Source organism: Aspergillus fischeri, genomic scaffold (assembly GCF_000149645.3).
Source record: "Aspergillus fischeri NRRL 181 1099437636249 genomic scaffold, whole genome shotgun sequence".
NCBI lineage: Eukaryota > Fungi > Ascomycota > Eurotiomycetes > Eurotiales > Aspergillaceae > Aspergillus > Aspergillus fischeri.
This window is the reverse complement of record NW_001509770.1, coordinates 2,548,829-2,567,175: the sequence shown is the minus strand read 5'-3', so window position 1 is coordinate 2,567,175 and position 18,347 is coordinate 2,548,829. Positions and strand designations below refer to the sequence as shown.

Here is an 18,347-nt window from a genome sequence, read left to right as displayed (position 1 = left end):
ACCATCTTTGATATTCTCAAGAATCAACAGTTGACCTGCTATACAACATGGGTCAGACCTTATCTGAACCTGTGGTCGAGAAGGTAAGCAAATCATCTGTTCTTTCGTCGTGCTTTCGATCCCCCACATTGCTCTCTTCGTTACGCAATTTCAACCGCTCCTGTTCAAAGCCCGCGGCTCGCCTATACAGCAAAATTCTGTGCGCAACACAGCGTCCGATTTTGCTACAGTTACGGCTGATTGTATAATTTAATTGATTTACGAGAATTTGGCAATTGTGCTTTTTCCGTCTGAGGTCTTCTGGTTGCCGCCTATTCGTGATGCGGGCCTGTGGGGTGCTCACGCGAAAGACCGAGTTCTGCGGAGGACACACTTCCCGAACAATCGGCCACCATTGCTTATTCAAACATACCTCTCCGATCACTGCTGACATTTTTCATGCTTGTCCTTGAATAGACTTCCTCCGAGGGTCAAGATGAATGTTGTTTGTATGGTTTGTCGGCCATGCAGGGCTGGCGAATCAGCATGGAGGACGCCCATGCTGCAGTCCTAGACCTTCAAGCCAAATCCACAGGAGGTTCCGAAAAGCCTACAGATCCCGATAAACGCCTCGCCTTTTTTGGTGTATATGACGGTCATGGTGGAGATAAAGTAGCGTTATTTGCGGGAGAAAACGTGCATAAGATCGTCGCAAAGCAAGAGGCCTTTGCGAAGGGCGATATCGAGCAGGCCTTGAAGGATGGCTTCCTGGCCACCGATCGGGCTATTTTGGAAGGTAAGTGGACGCCACTCTGGGGCTTCTGGAATTCTATTTCTGTTCCCTTGTCATTTTTGGCTTGGGGTTCTCAACGAAACTGACCTGTCTAGACCCCAAATATGAGGAGGAAGTCTCCGGTTGCACAGCTGCCGTCAGTGTTATTTCAAAGAACAAGATCTGGGTCGTATGTGCCTTCAACCTATACCTTACCGTTATCAAATGGCGATCAGGAGAAAGGCTAATCGGGATGGTAGGCAAACGCGGGCGATTCACGCTCAGTATTGGGTGTAAAGGGCCGCGCAAAGCCTCTCTCTTTCGACCACAAGCCACAGAATGAAGGTCCGTGTCTTGTCATCCAACCCTCCGAACTTTCGCATCTAACATACGAATATAGGCGAGAAAGCTCGTATCAGTGCCGCCGGTGGCTTCGTCGACTTTGGTCGAGTCAATGGTAATCTGGCCCTATCCCGGGCCATTGGTGATTTCGAGTTCAAGAAGAGCCCCGAGCTCTCACCTGAGCAGCAGATTGTCACAGCCTATCCCGATGTGACAGTTCACGAAGTGACTGATGATGATGAATTCCTTGTTATCGCCTGTGATGGTACGTCTTTCTATAACGCGGGCTTATCTGCAAATTGCACTGTCTTGTTTCCCTTTGCTGATCGATTTGCTTGTAGGTATTTGGGACTGTCAGTCCTCCCAATCTGTGGTCGAGTTTGTTCGGAGGGGTATCGCTGCAAAACAGGAACTTTACCGTATCTGTGAGAATATGATGGACAACTGCCTTGCTTCTAACAGTGAGACCGGAGGTGTTGGATGTGACAACATGACCATGATCATCATTGGCCTTCTTAATGGCAAGACCAAGGAAGAATGGTACAATCAGATTTCTGAGCGGGTAGCTAACGGCGACGGCCCATGCGCGCCGCCTGAATACGGCAAGTGTCTCGAGGATCCCATGGTCGCCGAGGGTTACTGACTGAGAGATGGTTGTTACAGCTGAATTCCGTGGGCCTGGTATCCGCAATCAATTCGAAGAAACCCCCGATAACTATGATCTTGAAAACGACCGCTCCCGCGGCTTCAGTGTCCGTTCCGGCCGTATCATTCTCCTAGGTGACGGCACTGAACTAATTCCCGAACAGAATGACGAGGAACTTTTTGACCAGAGGGAGGAAAATCGAGATGTCACAAATCATTTGCAACACGAGTCGCCCGATTCGTCGGCTCGAGGAGATCGTGAAGGTACCCCGGGACCCCAGTCGAAGAACGAGACCGCGAGTAAAGCTGAGGGGTCCTCGACTGCCGCCAACCTGTCCGAATCACCTTCAAGCACAAACAAGAACTCTTCTGGCAGCGAAACTGAAGCCACGGAGAAGTCTGCCTCCTCGTAGTGACGACGATTCATTTGCGTGTTCTTCCTCCCCGATCTGGTTTTGCGAATACATCCTGCGCGTGACTGAACGGCCCGCCCTTATCCTCCACTCTCAACCCTTTCCGTTTCCTTGACCCTCGCAATGTCTTTCGATATGACCTTCAAAGTCTGTGTCTTCTGTCACTAGCGACGCCCTGCGACTGTGGATAAGGCGAAATTCAGTGGGATGCTCCTCTAGCCCTGGCTAGGTAGACTTTTTTATGTCGTGTCGGAGGGATTCTTTGGGGGCTTTCCTGAGTGATAGGACGTTTCCTCTTCTATTCTGCTATGTTCTGTTTTTCCGAGCCGCAAGCGGCAGACCTCAACGAGAGTACGTTATTTTATGCTTTGATCCAACGCAAGATACCGCACAAAACACCCACCGATGATGAATCTTGATATCTCTTATGAATTCGGTTACCTTTCCCAACCCATTGCTCTTACGTCACGCTTTATCTTTATTCTTTTCCCTCTACCATTCTCTTCCCCTCATACTGTGATCACCCGCTGGTGTATCTCCTCATCATCGCGCTCTCCGACTCTGGACTTGGAGGGCTGCCCTGTGGGCCAGGAAAGCACTCGATCAAGAATTCTCACAAGTCATCGGCGTTGTAAATCGACTGGTGGATGAAGGGAAACGGGACAATACGGGTCTTTCTTCATATCTCTCGGCGTATCTGGAATGTCCATCTACAGCATCAACATCATTCTCGTCTGCGACGGGGAGGCACTGCCTTCCAATGCTTCAACAGTGGGGTCCAGGGAAATATGACGCATTCCAGTAGGCTTTATTTCTTTTTTGGATCTCTTCCGATATCGTACACAGGAGCCACCCACTAGAAGTAATATCTGAAGAGCTTGCGAATCGCCGATAGGCTGGCAGAACCAAATAGAATCTACTGGTAGTTCAAGGCAGAGAAGACTATGAGTTGTCAGATTCATGAATTGTAAAATTACACCCCCTCATGGCGACAGGATCCACCTAGGTAGATACCTTAGCTGCGCATTATTGAAATGGTTGTATGAATTACATTAATAAGAGAATGCCCATAGGTTGCATGCCATTTTCATACACCACTTATCTAAATGCTTTCGATAGCGCCTGGTACCCAGTCCATAGGTACCAACAGAAGTAACCTATTCAGTATCAGCAAGGTATCTGACTTTACCTTACCGTACCTTACTCCGTTAGGTAAGTGGAGTCTGATGTAATTGCTGCTCTCCGTATGTTGATAGAGCAGTCTATACCTTAGGTACCTAAGGTAACTCTGTTTATCACAAGGGTGCAAAAAATTCTTGTCCATTGCATATGACAATCCTCTCTCAGATGTTCCTCTTCCTCTCTGCAAGATCACCTATTCTACCCACGAGGATCGAAAAAAAGGATCTGAGACTCGGCCCCGTTAGTACTGGGCTAGATAGCTTCCTTCCGGGACTGTCTCCCGCTAACCTGATCAACCGATTAGTCTAGTCTACTCCGTGCTGCTCGTTCTTCCGCCTTCTGTCTGTCTCAGGGTCTTCTCCCTCTCTCCTTTTAATTATTATTAGACTAACTGACAAGCCTACCTTAGCTCTCAGCGCTTTCCCTGTCCCCATTTCCTTCTCCTCGATTTTTTTTTCTTCAACCTCCTTCTGTTCGTTGGTTGTCCAAGCTTTCAAATCTCTCATGGTTTTTCTCAACTAGATACCCTATATCTTTCAACACCCCGACAGAAGTAGAGCAGTGCTCCTCGGTCAGCCAACATGTCGTCTCCGTCCACTGCGGCCAAACGCAAGCGCAGTGCTTCTCAACATTTAACGGCCGACATTGCCAAATCATCCACAGCCGATCTTCTCCAACCATCGTCTCGCGATGCGTCCGGTGAGGAAGGAGACGACTCCGCCGATCCGATCACCCCGACAGCAAGCAAAAACAGGAAACATACTTCAATTGATGTGACCTCGACCGGGGTTCCCAATCCGCCTTCGAAACGGGCTCGGAAATCGTCCTCTGGCGATGCTCAGGCCGCCGCGCCCAACGGAACCACAGAATACTCCTCAGCCATCCATCAGGAAGATCCCGGCGAGCCATCTGAGACCACTGTAGCTAGTAGTGACATTGAGCATGGGGCGACGGGTCGACCGGGGTTGCACATCAAGACCGCCGGCGCCGATGCAGAAACGAGAGAGCGTCTGATGAAACCGCCCGAGAGAGCTGGGCTACAGCATCCCGTTGGGTACCACACCAATCCACCTCCGACGGGGCGACCGGTTCGCGTCTATGCAGATGGGGTTTTCGATTTGTTTCACGTGGGGTATGTCTACAATTTTTTCTAAATTACAGCTATTTTCTGCAGTAATGGACTTGATGCTCATTGCTGGTGGTTTTTTGGCAGACACATGCGACAGCTGGAACAAGCAAAAAAGGCTTTCCCCGACGTGTATCTCATTGTCGGCGTGACCGGAGACGAAGAGACTCACAAGCGCAAGGGTCTTACCGTGCTCAGCGGTCGGGAGCGTGCAGAGAGCGTCCGCCATTGCAAATGGGTGGACGAGGTGATCCCTGACTGTCCCTGGATCGTGACTCCGGAGTTCATTGAGGAGCATCAGATCGATTATGTTGCTCACGATGACCTACCTTATGGGGCTGCGGAAGGAGACGACATTTATGCACCGATCAAGGCTCAGGGCAAGTTCCTGGTTACGCAGAGAACTGAGGGTGTCAGCACAACGGGCATTATCACCAGGTTTGTCTTTCCTCTTCGTTTGGCAGACGTGGTTGCTGACCATTTCGTTTCATCCAGAATTGTCCGCGACTACGACCAGTACATTGCCCGTCAATTCAAGCGAGGTGCCTCGAGACAGGAGTTGAACGTGTCATGGATCAAGAAGAATGAATTGGAGATCAAGCGACATGTCATGGAGCTTCGAGACAACATTCGCAACAATTGGACCGCCACTGGCCAGGAACTGGGCCGAGAATTGCGACAGTTATGGCAAAACAGCCGGCCTGGCAGTCCTGCCCCGAGCGCCCGAAACAGCATGGACCTGGGCAGTGTGCGTGGTGGTAATGGTGGGCTGACCAGTCCTACTGGTGGCCAGAAATCACATGTGTCACGACTAGAAGCATTGGGTCGTCCTGACAGTCCAGTCGGAACAAACGGGAGAAACGAAGATTTTGCGACGGGCTACAGTTTGGGCTTGATCGGCGGTGTGCGAGCATGGGTTCGTGTTACCTTTTCCTGCCACGATGATAGAATCGAGTGTTGACCATATTTGCAGATGATGCGCAGCCGACGATCGCTCATGGAGAGCCGGCCTCACTCGCCCACCAGTGAGGACGATCCTGAGCCCGAGTTAGAAACGACCAACGGCCATACTGGTTCCGAGAGATCTTTGCACGCATCATCGTAACCTGTTGCGATCAAAAGAATTCTTTTCCTTGGACATGATTCTGTCTTTTGCGTCCCTGGCTACGGCACGGTGTCTTGACCTGAGTATAATGTAATATTGACATTGAGCTCATAGACTGGGACGAAAACGAATGACAAAAAAACAGTCAGAAAAGAAATAAAAAGATCAAAATTGATTTCTTTCCTTCTTTTTATACCTCCACATCTAAAGGCCTGTCGCTGTGTCACTGGAAGAAAAGGCAGAAGAAAAATGAAAGAAAAGCATCAGACCCCTCACTATACCCGAACGATCATCTCTTCTTGTCCTTTCTGATTGATATTGGATCCGTCGCGATAATACCTTGTTTTGAGACAGACAACGATTGACAGCCTGGTTTTGGCTCTGAAACGGACTTGGACGCATTTGCTTGGATGGAATAAATCGATACACGTGGAATTGACTGGGTTAAGGTTTGGTATGCTGGGACATTTGGGGATTTTGGGGATTGGTTCATTCGTTTGTGCATTCTGTTTTATTGTATAGGTGTCTACTTTCTAGTATCTATAATACCTAGATTCTGTAGATAGGTGAAAACTGATTGCTTGTTTGCAATGTGCCACGTGCGATATGACGCATCTATCCGGAACAGAATATGAGCACTTTTGTATCGCGCAAACGCCCAACACAGAATACACGGTCAGAACACTCAAAAGAACCGCCGGGGAGATATAACATCAGGGTATCATGAACAGTCTGTATAAGGGCAGGTTGGTGATTGAACTCCATCCAGGGTATCCAATTGCTCTATAGATTCTTGTGAATGCGCAAACAGACGCACGATCTACTTAGCAGTGATAGCGAGACGAGGCCTGCTTCGATGCCATCGGGGAAGCTGCGTCTGCTCATCGCTGTCCTCCACGGGACAAGGCTTCCAGAGCTCAACCCCCGGAACCAGGACAGCTTCGCCAGGCGCCGAGCACATGACCGCACGGAGATGGTCTCTCAGCGTCACCGCGTCCCGACTCAGGTTCTCCTCCAGGAGCCTCCGCGCGACAGGCTCAGCGTCACACCGCGCGGTGATACCCAGCTCGAACACGCGCAGGCCCCGCACAGACAGCAGCGGCGCGACCCATGGCTCCCTTACGTCCAGCCGCAGGCGTTGTCCGCCGGCGGTGGTGTTGGTGGCCCTGGTGAAGCGGCCGAGGTCAATGCTGAGATGGAGCTCCTCGAGGCCGCGGCAGGCGGCGACGCGGGACCAGAAGAGGGCCCAGAGGTGGTCGTTGTGGGTGTGCGCGTAGATGGAGGCCTTGTGCTCCTGGCCGGCCATGGGTTGCCAGACGGGCGTCCACTGGACGGTGAGGCGGCGGATGGCGCGCAGGCGGTGCGGGTCGATGGTCTGGGAGAAGGCCACGAAGGTGTGCAGATCGTCGACGTCGAAGACCGGGGTGGCGTAGGGGAGGTCGGCGGCCTCGGCGTAGACGGCGCGGCAGGTGCGCAGGAGGGCGAGTGAGCCGTTGCTCAGCGTGTTGGGGAGGGCGGGGTGGGTGTGCGGGTAGAGCATGCTGTCGGAATGGCCGTCGTGGGTCGCTGCTCCCGCTCGCCAGCGAGCCGGGGTGATCGGGCAACAGAGTCGGTGACTGTCGAGGGAGGAGGAGGTGTGCTTGCAGCGCACATGGCGGATCTTGCCCTTGAGCTGGACCAGATGGACGGCCTCGTCGCCAAAGACGTAGTGGTAGATGATCAAGCGGATCTCTGCGGGCAGTTTGCCGAAGAGCGGCGAGGCGAACTGCGGGTTGACGGGACAATCGTAAGGGTCCACTGGTCTGGATGGGGTTGAAGATAGTAAGTCGACAGGAGGAGCACAGATCTTGCGTTCCTGGATGAGATCACGGACTATCTCCTGCCATCGTCGTCCGGTGGAATAGTAGTGCCAGATGGAGTAGGGATCACGAAGCAGCCAGGCATCGAAGTGTCGCATGTCTTCTCTGTATATACTATCTATAGTCTATAGGATTATGAAAACGGTGTATCTTTCTACCAGAGAAAGATGTGACGTCCACGGCTTGAGGGTGAGTAGGATGGAGATATATTGTCGAAGTCAATCCCGCGAGGATTTGACCAGGATGAAAGTGGATCGGTCAATCTGTATATATACACTCGGGCCCTAACTACCCGTCCTTTGCATGAATCAGAATGTGAATTGCCTACCAGAGGTATCTATACGGAGTATACCCCTCCGACGTGGGATTATCCCCATGAAACACGCAGCGATCTTCTTCATGAGGCATCAAATTCATCAGATGCTCATTATCTGATTGGTCTTCAGCTGCTTCCTCTTGAAAAGCTTTAATGTGCTTGTCGCTGATTGGCCAAGTCCCTGGCAGTCCCCGGCGCCGGGAGTTTCCGCCTTCCGAATCGGGATTTTTCGGTGGTGACTGCTACCCAATGGCGTTTTGGGATTATGTAGCTGGACCAATGATGTTTTTGCAGATGGGGCTCTTGTTCGCTTGGTGGCCAATGGGCTTTTGTGTAGGTAACCTTATGTACGCTTGCGTAGGTGGAGTTTATTGCAACCTGAGGTGTCAACTCTCTCGGCCTCCAATGCAGTTTCTTAACATTTGGTATGGAAGTACCTCTCTAGAGAGGTAATTCTACTAAGAAATGTGGGGTAAAATTGAAGTGAAAAGGTCACATACCTGGCAGTGTTGGACACCCCAGCTTGCTCATGATGAAGTGATATAAAGTACATCAAGTTTGGAATAGAAAACACGTCAGTCCCCTCACTCCCTATGATCGTCATGAGCGGAGTATATATTTCATCTACTCTGGTGCTTTGTTTGGGCTGCTTGCCTACTCATGACTGGCGTTTGCTTTCTATATACGGGATTCTATTATGTTTGTTGATCGTATTGACACTTTTACTGCTTTCATGATTTTCACCGTCTCCAACCTGCAATCCACTCCTCCATCTGCATCCTTGCTCCCAGATCGTCGGCCTACCTGCCTCCTTCGATTCCTCATGCACCAGCATTGACCAATAGGCTGAGCGAAAATTCTATTCAGTCTTAAGCACTGACTCCCATGCGTATCCCCCTCTCCTTCTTTCCTCACCCTCCCCGTCAGTTTTAGTGACTTCAAGCCACCGGTTCCCTCCCTTCTTCTGCAGTCTCGTCAACTGCAACTGCAGCAGCAGCACTCTTCTTGCCGTCACGCACCAATGCCACGTACAGTGCGCTTCCCACAATCAACGCCGAGCCTGCCCAGCTCAAAGGAGAGAGAGTGTTACCCCAGACCACCTTGTCATAAAACAGTGCAAATAACATCTGCGTGTAGATCATGGATGTGGCACGTGACCCAGAGGAGGATCTCGCCGGCTTACAATCACTGCCATCTCCTCCGGAGACCCTCTGAGATCTTCTCGGAGGTGGCGGCGCGTATGACAATCCAGCGGTCAGCAAAAACTGCAGCAGAAATCCACAAACCCCAAGTCCCACAATCAATGTCCATTCCAAGCCAGTTTCAGGCAACTTGAACGGCACGGAAGGCACCAGTAACATGGCCAGGAATGACATAACGGTAGTGAACAGTGAGAAATACGTGACCGAGACCAAGGGATGGCACCGCTGGCCGATGATCCGGATCGACGTGTACGCACATGTTGATCCGAGGACTCCCACCATCATCGCCAAAATTGCCACGATATGCTGAGAATCGTCCGTGGTGCCGGGCTTGCGCCCTTCCAGCTTTTCCGGGTCGGGAGGCGTTGCTGACGACGAGAAGGGGCGCGCGATTAGCACTACGCCTACCATGGAAACCAGAGCGGCCAGCTGCTGCCTGCGGGTGAATGTCTCGTTGGGAATAAAGAGTGAACAAGCGTAGCAGCAGAGGATGGGTGCCAAAAAGGTCAGGACAGTGGCCTCGGAAAGAGGTAGATACTGGACCGCGTAGTAGATGCTGTAGACCCCGAAGAAACCGCCCATGGCCCGGAAGATCAACAGGCCTAGCACAGGACGAGTCCCGAAAGGATGTGGAACCTTGGTGTACCACATGTAGAGGTAGCTTGCCACGACAGTCACCGACATGCGGGCAAAGAGGATCTACGCTGGTCAGCGATGCGTTGCATAGCGCCCCGCAGGCGTTGCTGGGATAAAACCAACCTGGAAAGGATGTAACCCGCTGTCAAGCTCAAGGATCTGGGTCATGACATTCATGGAAGCACCAAAGAACTGCGCCAACGTCACCAGAATCATGCCCTTACCCTGGAGCCAGATCTCTTTTCCTTCCTCGTATACAGCTCGTAGCCATGACTGCGAATCCTCCTTGCCGTTGCCTTCTGGATGTGTCGACGATGAAGAGCCCAGCAATGGTCTGCGGATGTCATCTTCGTAACCATTTAGACCGTTCTCCGATAACGGAGGCGCAGCGATACTCTCGCAATTTTGGAGAGTATTGTACTGGCGTTGAGAGGACGCCATCGTTCAACCTGCGAAAAAATTGATAATCAAAGTCAAAGAAGAAATAGAATATTTATATCATAAACCAGCATTAAATATCATCAATCATAAATATCATGAAATAGTCCATTCAGGTCATGACTTGGAAGAGCTGATTCAAGCGACCATATGTATTGGCTTCAGTCAGCTGAGAGGACGAGAGCTGCTCCAAACATCTACTATGTATATGTTTTTCGCTTCTTAATTTTTTTTTGTTTTTTTTTTTTCGCAGCTACTCCGGAAAGGAGACTAGTATCTCTCATCTGCTTTTTAGTAGCCCTTTTCATTGGACTAAGAAGAAGTATCACTGTACTAGTGTGGACGGATGATCGGCTGGCAGGGTTTATGGGAATCAAGGACTTGGCATCCTCTGCACTTTGTTCGAGGGCAAATGGTAGAAAGAACTACTGGAATCTACCTGCTAATCTGCTTGTACAGTATCATTGGCCATGTAGTTGCTTGGTGGCACATAGTATAAGCGCTGTCTGACTATTTCGCTCAAACAAAAGATATATACGATGAATGACCCCGCCAAAGTATGTTCCTATACAAAAGTAAAGGTATCTCCTCCCTTCTCCCGTAACATATTGCCTACTCGTTTCGTCCCCACGATGCGCTCCAGCTTCAGCGCATCCCACCTGGAAAACAAGGCCCGCACGCCTCCCTCCGCCGCGTCCACGACGCCCGCCGGATCCAAGCCCAAGAACCCCACAATCTCTCCCCAGAAGAGCGGGTTCTCCGGCACACCATACATCACAATCCGCTTCACGCCCCGGATCTGGTACCGACGGAAATGGTGCAAGCGCTCCGTGTACAGCAGCACTGAATGCCGCCCGTTCATGAAGTGTGTGCGTGCCCGTGTCATCTCCCGGACCTCGCTATATTCTGAGATCGCCCCGAACGAGACGTTGGTGGTTTGCGACGATGTTGCAAAGTAGTTGCGCACCCGCACAAAGTCCAAGTACGACGGGATGAAGATCAAGGTACCTCCCGCACTGCTCTTGTCCCGGCTTGAGGTGATGTTTCGCACCAAGGATGAGAGCACCGTCGTGGTGAAATGCTTGAACCGCGCGTCCGGGTCTTTGGTCGGCGTGAGACTGTCGAACCGCGAAAAGGTCTGCTTGACGGATACTGGGAGGGGCACCTCGGAGATAGCTCCCGCGTACACCGGCGTCACCTTGATCTTTCCTGCGAAGTTCTGCATATGTGTAGAGAATAAGGAGTTGATCTCGGGTGTGATAAATGAAGCAGAGACGATCATCTGGCGGACAAATCGGGCATGGTTGTCCAAGTACCACGTTCGCACACGACTGAAATCACACCCGTGAGCCTCTTTGGGCTGTAGATTGAGATGATCGAGAATGTAGCCCACGTGGTCCCAGTTCTGCATGAGCAGAGCATCGGCGTGGTCAACTATCACCAGTTCGACTGAGGACAAGAAGTCGTGGTCACGCTTTTTCGCGCTGGACCGCAGTCAGCAAGGTAAACTCGTGGAGAATTAAGACTCAGAACTACTTACTCAGCCTGGTCCATGATTGTGCGTAGACCCAGGGGACTCGCCAAGATTATATCCGAATTGTAGAATTGCGAAAAGTACTTCATGGTCTTGCGAGTGAATTTGAGACCCAGCCGGAACATGTCATCATCGTTGCCGCCGAAAAGCTCCCGAAAATCCTCAGGTTTGTTTTCCCAGGATTTGTCGTCTGCTGCAGAAAATGAGTCCAAGAACCGCTTCTTGTTCTCTTGCTGCTCCGGCTGGAAGAAGCGTGTTATGGACTCGACCGCTCGAACGCAAGCTTGTCTCGTCGGCAAAAGGTAGAGCACCTTCGGTCTGGTAAAGCCCTGGTCCCGAAGGTCCAGGTCTGCGTCCTGTTCTTTGGCAATGCGAGAGTTGTTCTTCAGCACCCGGTCCCGTGTCTTCAGGATGTGGTTGACCGCATGAACGGCTAGAATATCCCGCATCGCGCTCGAGTTCGATGTCGTTCGGGCTCCGTATAAAACATCTTGATAGCCGAAGATGTAAGGCGCGATATGCTGAGCGTCACCGCTGATTGCTGGGATCCGCTCTGTGGCAGGGCCATAAAGTTTCTTCTTGAGCTATAAGTGATTTAGAAGAATGATCCTGAAGGTCGATATTAGGTTTCCAGACTGGGCCTGTGGCTTACCTTGACGATTGAAAAGTGCTTCATTGCTGGTAGCAAGGATACATCGCCCTCGCCAATGTCGGGAATAGCGCGTACCAACTTCAGCCCGCTACCGATTTCCTTCTTCGTGTTTTTCCATTTCTTTTCTTCTGCTGATTTAATCTTCAAGGCCAGCTCGCTCTCGTCTACTGCCGAAAAATGAGTCTCAAAAGGGTCGTTTGCTGCACAGCGTTAGAAGTTTAGGTAAACAGTAGCGGGTCAGTTCGAACAATACCATCTTCTTCGTCATCGCTCTCATATTTGCCGTCCGCTTCCTTTGGGTGATCTTCTTCTTCTTCGTCAGACGGCTCCTGCTCTTGCAAATCATCGTCTCCTAGTAGGACCGCATCGTCCTCTTCTCCGTTCGCGGCGGGCACGGCATCTCTCTTCTCTCCACCGTTGTGTTCAACCTTTCTCCTCTTCCTAGCGGGGCCTTTAGGTTCCGCATTTACTTGCAGCAATTGGATCAATTCGTTGTACGGACGAGCTGTCTGCTGGGCTTCGTCGTCGTCGCTATCGGACGAGACATCGTCCATTTGGGTTTCGTGGTCCATTTCATCTCCAGCAGGCTCGTGGCTGAGGTGCGATTCATTATCGGAATGATCCTCCGGTCTAATAGATGAATTCGTTGTTATTCGGAGAGCGAGACACGCAAAAGAGGAAAGGTAACTGTTATACTTACTCTACGTCTTCGACTCGCGAGGTGGTGAAGCCATTCCGTCTGTTGGTTTGGCCCCTGGGCCCTTTGCCACGTCCTCTGCTGAATCTACCACCTCTATTGCGTACAGGCGGCATTTTCTCGGTCAGTGAAAAGTTCTCTGATAGTATGTACTCGTGTTACAGATCTTGACAAGCCTAATCAAGCCCTGTTATTTGTTCAGGCTCATATTTTTTTTCTTTGCGTCGGGGGCTCGGTCTTATCTTATCTTAGCGCGAAATTCCCCTTTGGGCGCACACACAATTTGAGCCTCGAAGAACTCCGCCGAGATTGAGCGGGCGGAAGAATTAGAAAGGAAAAAGATTACAGAGCCATCCCCACCACCGGCGAGGAAGCATTCAAGACTGTGAGAGAACCAGGCTTCGGCATATTTTTCACATCTCCAACATGGCTGAAACCGATTCTTTCCTTCACCTTGCTCGCCCTCTGGGCCCAGTGGCAGTGGGGTCTGCACCAACCACCGCCCCTCTGAATGTTGTCATTCAGCCTCAGGTATGTCCTGGATACGCCTGGGGAAACGTTGAATTATCCGTTTTACTGATCACCTTGTAACAGGCCATTTTCTCGATTCTCGACCATTCCCTCCGTCGCAATGCCGACCAGGAGCGTGTCATCGGTACCCTGCTTGGAACCAGATCAGAGGATGGAACTGAGGTGGAAATCCGTAGCACCTTTGCTGTTGGACACACAGAGACGACCGACCAGGTCGAGGTGGATATGGAATACCAGAAGCAAATGCTTGCGCTGCACCTTAAAGCCAACCCCAAGGAAGTGCTGGTTGGTTGGTACGCCACATCGTCCGAGTTGAACACCTTCTCCGCCTTGATCCAGAACTTCTACAGCGGCCAGGGTGACGGCACATGGCCTCATCCTGCTGTCCATCTGACAGTGTCTACTGAGCCTGGGAAGGATATTGAGACCCGCGCCTACATCTCCGCCCCCGTCGGTGTGACCGCTGAGAGGGCCGCAGACAGCGCTGCTTTCATTCCTGTCCCTTATGAGATTCGCTATGGCGAGGCCGAAAAGAGTGGTCTCGAGACTATTGCTTCTGCCAAAGACGCTGAAAGCCGTGCTACAAACATCTTCACTGACATCGAAGCTCTGGAGCGTGCCATCGAGGAGGTCCTTGGAATGATCGACAGAGTCTCCAGATACGTCGAGTCCGTCATTGATGAAGAAGCCCCCGCTTCGACCGCACTGGGCCAGTTCCTCCTCAATGCCCTGGCCTTGGCCCCCAAGGTTGAACCCGCCGACATTGAACGTGACTTGTATGTTTTCTTTGCGGCCTCCTTTTTTTAATTTTTTTTATTGGTTCCTTTCCTTTTACTAACTGTGTTACAGCAACAACCACATCCAGGACGTTCTGGTCGTGTCTTACCTGGCCAACACCATTCGCACACAGATGGAACTGTCCAACCGGCTAGCAACTGCTCAGCTCACCTTGGGCGGAGAGGGTGCCAGCGCCGAGGCTGGAGCTCAGCGTGGCCAGAGAGGCGGCAGAGGCGGCCGTGGCGGACAGCAGCGTACTCAAGAACGGGCCAGTGAGGAAGTCCGCGCGTGAGGGGAATAAGGACATATTGTGAAGATACCTGCGTTTTCTCTCATACAGCTGTTCAATCCTTGTGATATTTCTTCCTATCATTATGTCTTTCCGCCCGTCAGTCTCCTTATTGATATGTGTCTGTTTTGTATCTCCTCCTGGGTTTGCTTTGGAAGACTTTTTCAGTTCTGGTGGCCCGGCTCTACATCTCCCTCTTTGTTACGCATGCTGTTGCCGGGTCAAGGCGAGATTTAGACATACGACGAGGCGACCAAGGGGTCCAATGAAGAAAGCACGGCGTACAGGAGTCATTCTGGCTTTGCTCAGAGGGATGAAGGGGGAGGAAATCGGGGAAATGGATATACACCCATGTACGGGGATCGAGTTCCACGGTCCTTATTTTCTGGAGCAGGGAGGACTTTGGTCATCTGATAGTTGCGATGTAAACCAGATGTTTATGAGACGATCACTATCTCAGCGACGTGTTAGCCATGACTAAATGGATATATGTGCTAGATACCTTAGATTCTTCTACCATAAGGCCTACCGCTTCTTGTTCATCTTGTTCGGACTTGAATTCATCTTCCCATGTACGCCAGACAAGCTTTGTTTTGGAATTAAGCAGAGCTGTCAGGGCTTACCGGGTCCAATCCGCTTGTCTTCATATGCTGCTGTTTGTTTTGTCATCTGCAGTTGCTTCCATGCCCCTGATATGGGATTAGAGAGCTATATATCGATATAGAGATATGTTGTGTCTTTCCAGGGTTTATGTTCCAGAGAGCTTCAGGAGTCAGGCATGCTTGGTTTAAGCCATCTCTACTGAGGCCTCCAGATGGTTGCCTGATGTGCCATACTGATGCCATCTAAGCTTATGAGTCTTTGCCGTCCACAGCTATCTTTGTATGTAGCAGAAAGGCTCCCATTCACTGAGAGAACTCCACTATGCTTACAGCGCCTCGACACCTCTCCGTCAGGTTAAAAGCCCCATCACCCAATCCTAGCATGAATTACGACATCTCTTTGCCTCTCATCAGCTGATATTCTTCTCCGTCTCAGGTCTACATACCTACCAGCATGGCCATCTATCTACAAGGGGAGAATCCAAATCGAGCGTGTTACAACTGTGGCTCCCTTGGGCATCTCAGAAACAGTTGCCCTGACCCTAAGAACAGGTGTGGCTATTGCAAAAAGGAAGGTCATGCGGTTAGAGATTGCTTAAAGGCAAAGCCTTGTCAAAGATGTGGTCAGAGGGCCCATAAAGCGGACAGGTGCCAGAACAGCCCTGTCGCTAGATTGAACCCGGCTGCTGTTCAACCAGACCCATCACAGTCTTCGCATCCAAGTGAAATGGTAAGACTGTGCCAAATCTCCCTTTTAAGCCTTCCATCGCTTACCGATAGCCGGCTTGCGATCCAGACTCCCGTTAGATTCCCGACACTGCGACATATGATAATTTTGTTGGCAACCGCACTCCAGGGAGATTTCGGTAGAGAGAGCTACCTTCGGCATATCCCATACACTGATGTCGTCTCTCTGTTTGACAGCATCGACAGCTTCACTGAAGTTTTACTTGGCACCGTCGACCCAACAATTAGGAACCTGGAAGGGCGAATAATCACAAGGAGTTTGTACGTTCAGTCGAATGGCTTGATGTGAGCAATAGCTGATCTATCAATCTTCTATTGAGACTCGACGAAGTACGACAAGCGCAGGCAAAGCATGAGACTCAATGGCCGCTGAACAGTGGATACCTGGACTACGTCTCGGACGACCGCGACCCGGACTACTGGCGCCCATATGTAGGGCAATCCAGTAACACCGAACAGCGCATCGCCCAGCATGTCAGGGCAATCAGGACCGGCGACACGGACACCCTTCATTATTTCGTTATTCGCAGGGGAGATGGGCACCGCACAGCGAACTTTATTAGGCTATGGACACTTGCCCTGCCAGAAAACGTCGATCCTGTCATCAATAACGCTCTCAACAACATATTGGAGATGATAATGGCTCCGATCAGGGCAGAAATCAAGCCCCATGGTCAAAAACACCCTCAACGATGGGCTTACCATGTGACTAGTGATGATCCGGCATCGAGGCTGGCGTTCCGACTAACTGTCATGGGTCCAGAAAACCAGGAATTCGGCTTCTATGCCTCTGGTCGCGGAACAAAGCTCGTTAAGAAAGCAAACGGGTTCATAGACTGGATGTCTGGAGTCACAGACGAGGAGATAGCGACGAGGCCCCGCCGATATCTCAATATTCAGATGAGCCACGAAAAAGTCCATGAAGCCCTAAGACCATTTGTTGGAGGTGCATACACTGATGACAATGGCAACATCATGTCTGTAGAAGATAAAAGATAGATATGTGGACAGTACCACATGATTACTGGGCCTATTTCTGTTTCTTTCAACGACGAGTAATAGTGTCTAGACTTTCGCCATTTTTTTTCGATATGCCTGGTCTTGTTGTTATCGTGGTTTAGGCGACAGGCCGATAAAAAGTTGCTGGGCGATGGTAAAACGGTCAAAAAGACAGCAACTAGCTGGAACGACACCTCTGGGATTCGAACCCAGGCGGGCGAACCCACAGGCTTAGCAGGCCTGCGCCTTAACCACTCGGCCAAAGTGTCAATGGGTAAGGAAATGCGGGTTTCTTCAAATCTACAACCAGATCTAGCAACAGCTGCTCAACAGCGCAGGAAAATAATGTGTTGGGAAGAGTTCGAGTAGAATATGAGTCTGACTGAAATGCGTATGACTATCTCAAATGTTGCTCAAATCATTAGCTTTTTTATCAATATCGCAAGTTGACATCTCGTCAAGAACCTAGCCACTGTAGCCAGCACGGTATTATCTGAGAAAAATAGATAGGAGGAGGAGGCAGAAGAAGAAAAGAAGGATGAAATAAATACAGAGCAGGGAAAGGGAAAAAAAACGATTTCCTTGGCCGGCCACGCGAGATCCGCAGACTTGAGTGGCGTTGAATGTACGGAGCAGAAAACAACTGTCGAAGGGGGCCCAATGCGGGTGGTCACGGAGGGAGGAAAATAGAAAAAACGATGAGACGACACCTCTGGGATTCGAACCCAGGCGGGCGAACCCACAGGCTTAGCAGGCCTGCGCCTTAACCACTCGGCCAAAGTGTCTAATGGTTAGTTTGCCACCCGAGATCAACATACTGAAGCGGGGTCACCATTCTGAGGATCCCCAAAACGGAATATTACTAACCAAGAACATCTCACCCTTCACCAGTGCTTAGCAATCTAACTGAGGTTCGCGGCTTCCATGGAGGTTCCCCCTGCTTTTACTTCCTTTCCTTTCCTTGGCTTGTAACCTGTGGGGTAGCGGCCGTACTTGGGAGTGCTACTGACCATGGCGAAGTTTTCTGGGATGCTTAATCATGGCACTACAGTAGCTAAGAGATCAGTTGAATAGTTGTTCGCACAATTACCTTGGATACATTACACGACTTGCCTGGTAGCTCAGGTCAGCAACATAAAATTGATCAACTCTAAGATTGCACGCTGGAGCAGAATAACGAGTACTCCGTAGATGGGGCAGTTGTGGAAGATCTCTAGGAACTGGCCGTCTCCGTCTGCCCCATATATTAGTATAAATTAAAGTATTTCGATCTTCGGACACTTTGGCCGAGTGGTTAAGGCGCAGGCCTGCTAAGCCTGTGGGTTCGCCCGCCTGGGTTCGAATCCCAGAGGTGTCGTCTAATTCTTTTTTTTTTTTTTTCACTCTTTTTCCCAGGCACTGGTCCGACTTCTTTCCTGATATTGAAGTCCCATACTTGTGTCGAGGCTCACTACCATAAGCCATAAGCGGTGATCCGCAGGCGCTACTGAGACAAAGGTACAGG

At 50.7% G+C, this 18,347-nt stretch overlaps 7 protein-coding genes and 3 non-coding genes across 10 annotated transcripts; 5 read left to right on the top strand and 5 right to left on the bottom strand.

Annotated features, from left to right (window-relative positions):
• Positions 1–504: 504 nt before the first annotated feature.
• On the top strand, positions 505–2,151 carry NFIA_016350 (PP2C family serine/threonine-protein phosphatase; the record flags this gene model as incomplete). The annotated part of the gene is made up of 6 exons (XM_001264835.1): positions 505–775; positions 868–941; positions 1,012–1,096; positions 1,152–1,358; positions 1,435–1,695; positions 1,757–2,151. 6 exons carry the CDS (start codon positions 505–507, stop codon positions 2,149–2,151), a joined length of 1,293 nt encoding a protein of 430 aa, XP_001264836.1.
• A 1,763-nt stretch (positions 2,152–3,914) lies between these two features.
• On the top strand, positions 3,915–5,564 carry NFIA_016340 (choline-phosphate cytidylyltransferase; the record flags this gene model as incomplete). The annotated part of the gene is made up of 4 exons (XM_001264834.1): positions 3,915–4,465; positions 4,547–4,897; positions 4,955–5,375; positions 5,433–5,564. 4 exons carry the CDS (start codon positions 3,915–3,917, stop codon positions 5,562–5,564), a joined length of 1,455 nt encoding a protein of 484 aa, XP_001264835.1.
• An 820-nt stretch (positions 5,565–6,384) lies between these two features.
• Positions 6,385–7,521, bottom strand: NFIA_016330 (uncharacterized protein; the record flags this gene model as incomplete). Its single annotated transcript, XM_001264833.1, has 1 exon — positions 6,385–7,521. The coding sequence occupies one exon, from the start codon at positions 7,519–7,521 to the stop codon at positions 6,385–6,387; it is 1,137 nt and encodes a 378-aa protein (XP_001264834.1).
• Positions 7,522–8,677: 1,156 nt separating this feature from the next.
• On the bottom strand, positions 8,678–10,018 carry NFIA_016320 (DMT family transporter; the record flags this gene model as incomplete). The annotated part of the gene is made up of 2 exons (XM_001264832.1): positions 8,678–9,640; positions 9,701–10,018. 2 exons carry the CDS (start codon positions 10,016–10,018, stop codon positions 8,678–8,680), a joined length of 1,281 nt encoding a protein of 426 aa, XP_001264833.1.
• Positions 10,019–10,580: 562 nt separating this feature from the next.
• Positions 10,581–13,014, bottom strand: NFIA_016310 (UTP25 family protein; the record flags this gene model as incomplete). Its single annotated transcript, XM_001264831.1, has 5 exons — positions 10,581–11,499; positions 11,556–12,133; positions 12,202–12,401; positions 12,455–12,831; positions 12,902–13,014. The coding sequence occupies 5 exons, from the start codon at positions 13,012–13,014 to the stop codon at positions 10,581–10,583; spliced, it is 2,187 nt and encodes a 728-aa protein (XP_001264832.1).
• Positions 13,015–13,324: 310 nt separating this feature from the next.
• Positions 13,325–14,498, top strand: NFIA_016300 (eukaryotic translation initiation factor 3 subunit F; the record flags this gene model as incomplete). Its single annotated transcript, XM_001264830.1, has 3 exons — positions 13,325–13,429; positions 13,493–14,205; positions 14,279–14,498. The coding sequence occupies 3 exons, from the start codon at positions 13,325–13,327 to the stop codon at positions 14,496–14,498; spliced, it is 1,038 nt and encodes a 345-aa protein (XP_001264831.1).
• A 1,326-nt stretch (positions 14,499–15,824) lies between these two features.
• On the top strand, positions 15,825–17,212 carry NFIA_016280 (uncharacterized protein; the record flags this gene model as incomplete). The annotated part of the gene is made up of 3 exons (XM_001264829.1): positions 15,825–16,129; positions 16,165–16,821; positions 16,966–17,212. The coding sequence occupies 3 exons, from the start codon at positions 15,825–15,827 to the stop codon at positions 17,210–17,212; spliced, it is 1,209 nt and encodes a 402-aa protein (XP_001264830.1).
• On the bottom strand, positions 17,032–17,112 carry NFIA_016290. Its single transcript has one exon. It is a non-coding gene; the product is annotated as a tRNA-Ser (tRNA).
• Positions 17,213–17,547: 335 nt separating the features above from the next.
• On the bottom strand, positions 17,548–17,628 carry NFIA_016270. The gene has a single exon. It is a non-coding gene; the product is annotated as a tRNA-Ser (tRNA).
• A 491-nt stretch (positions 17,629–18,119) lies between these two features.
• NFIA_016260 lies at positions 18,120–18,200 on the top strand. Its single transcript has one exon. It is a non-coding gene; the product is annotated as a tRNA-Ser (tRNA).
• Positions 18,201–18,347: the final 147 nt, after the last annotated feature.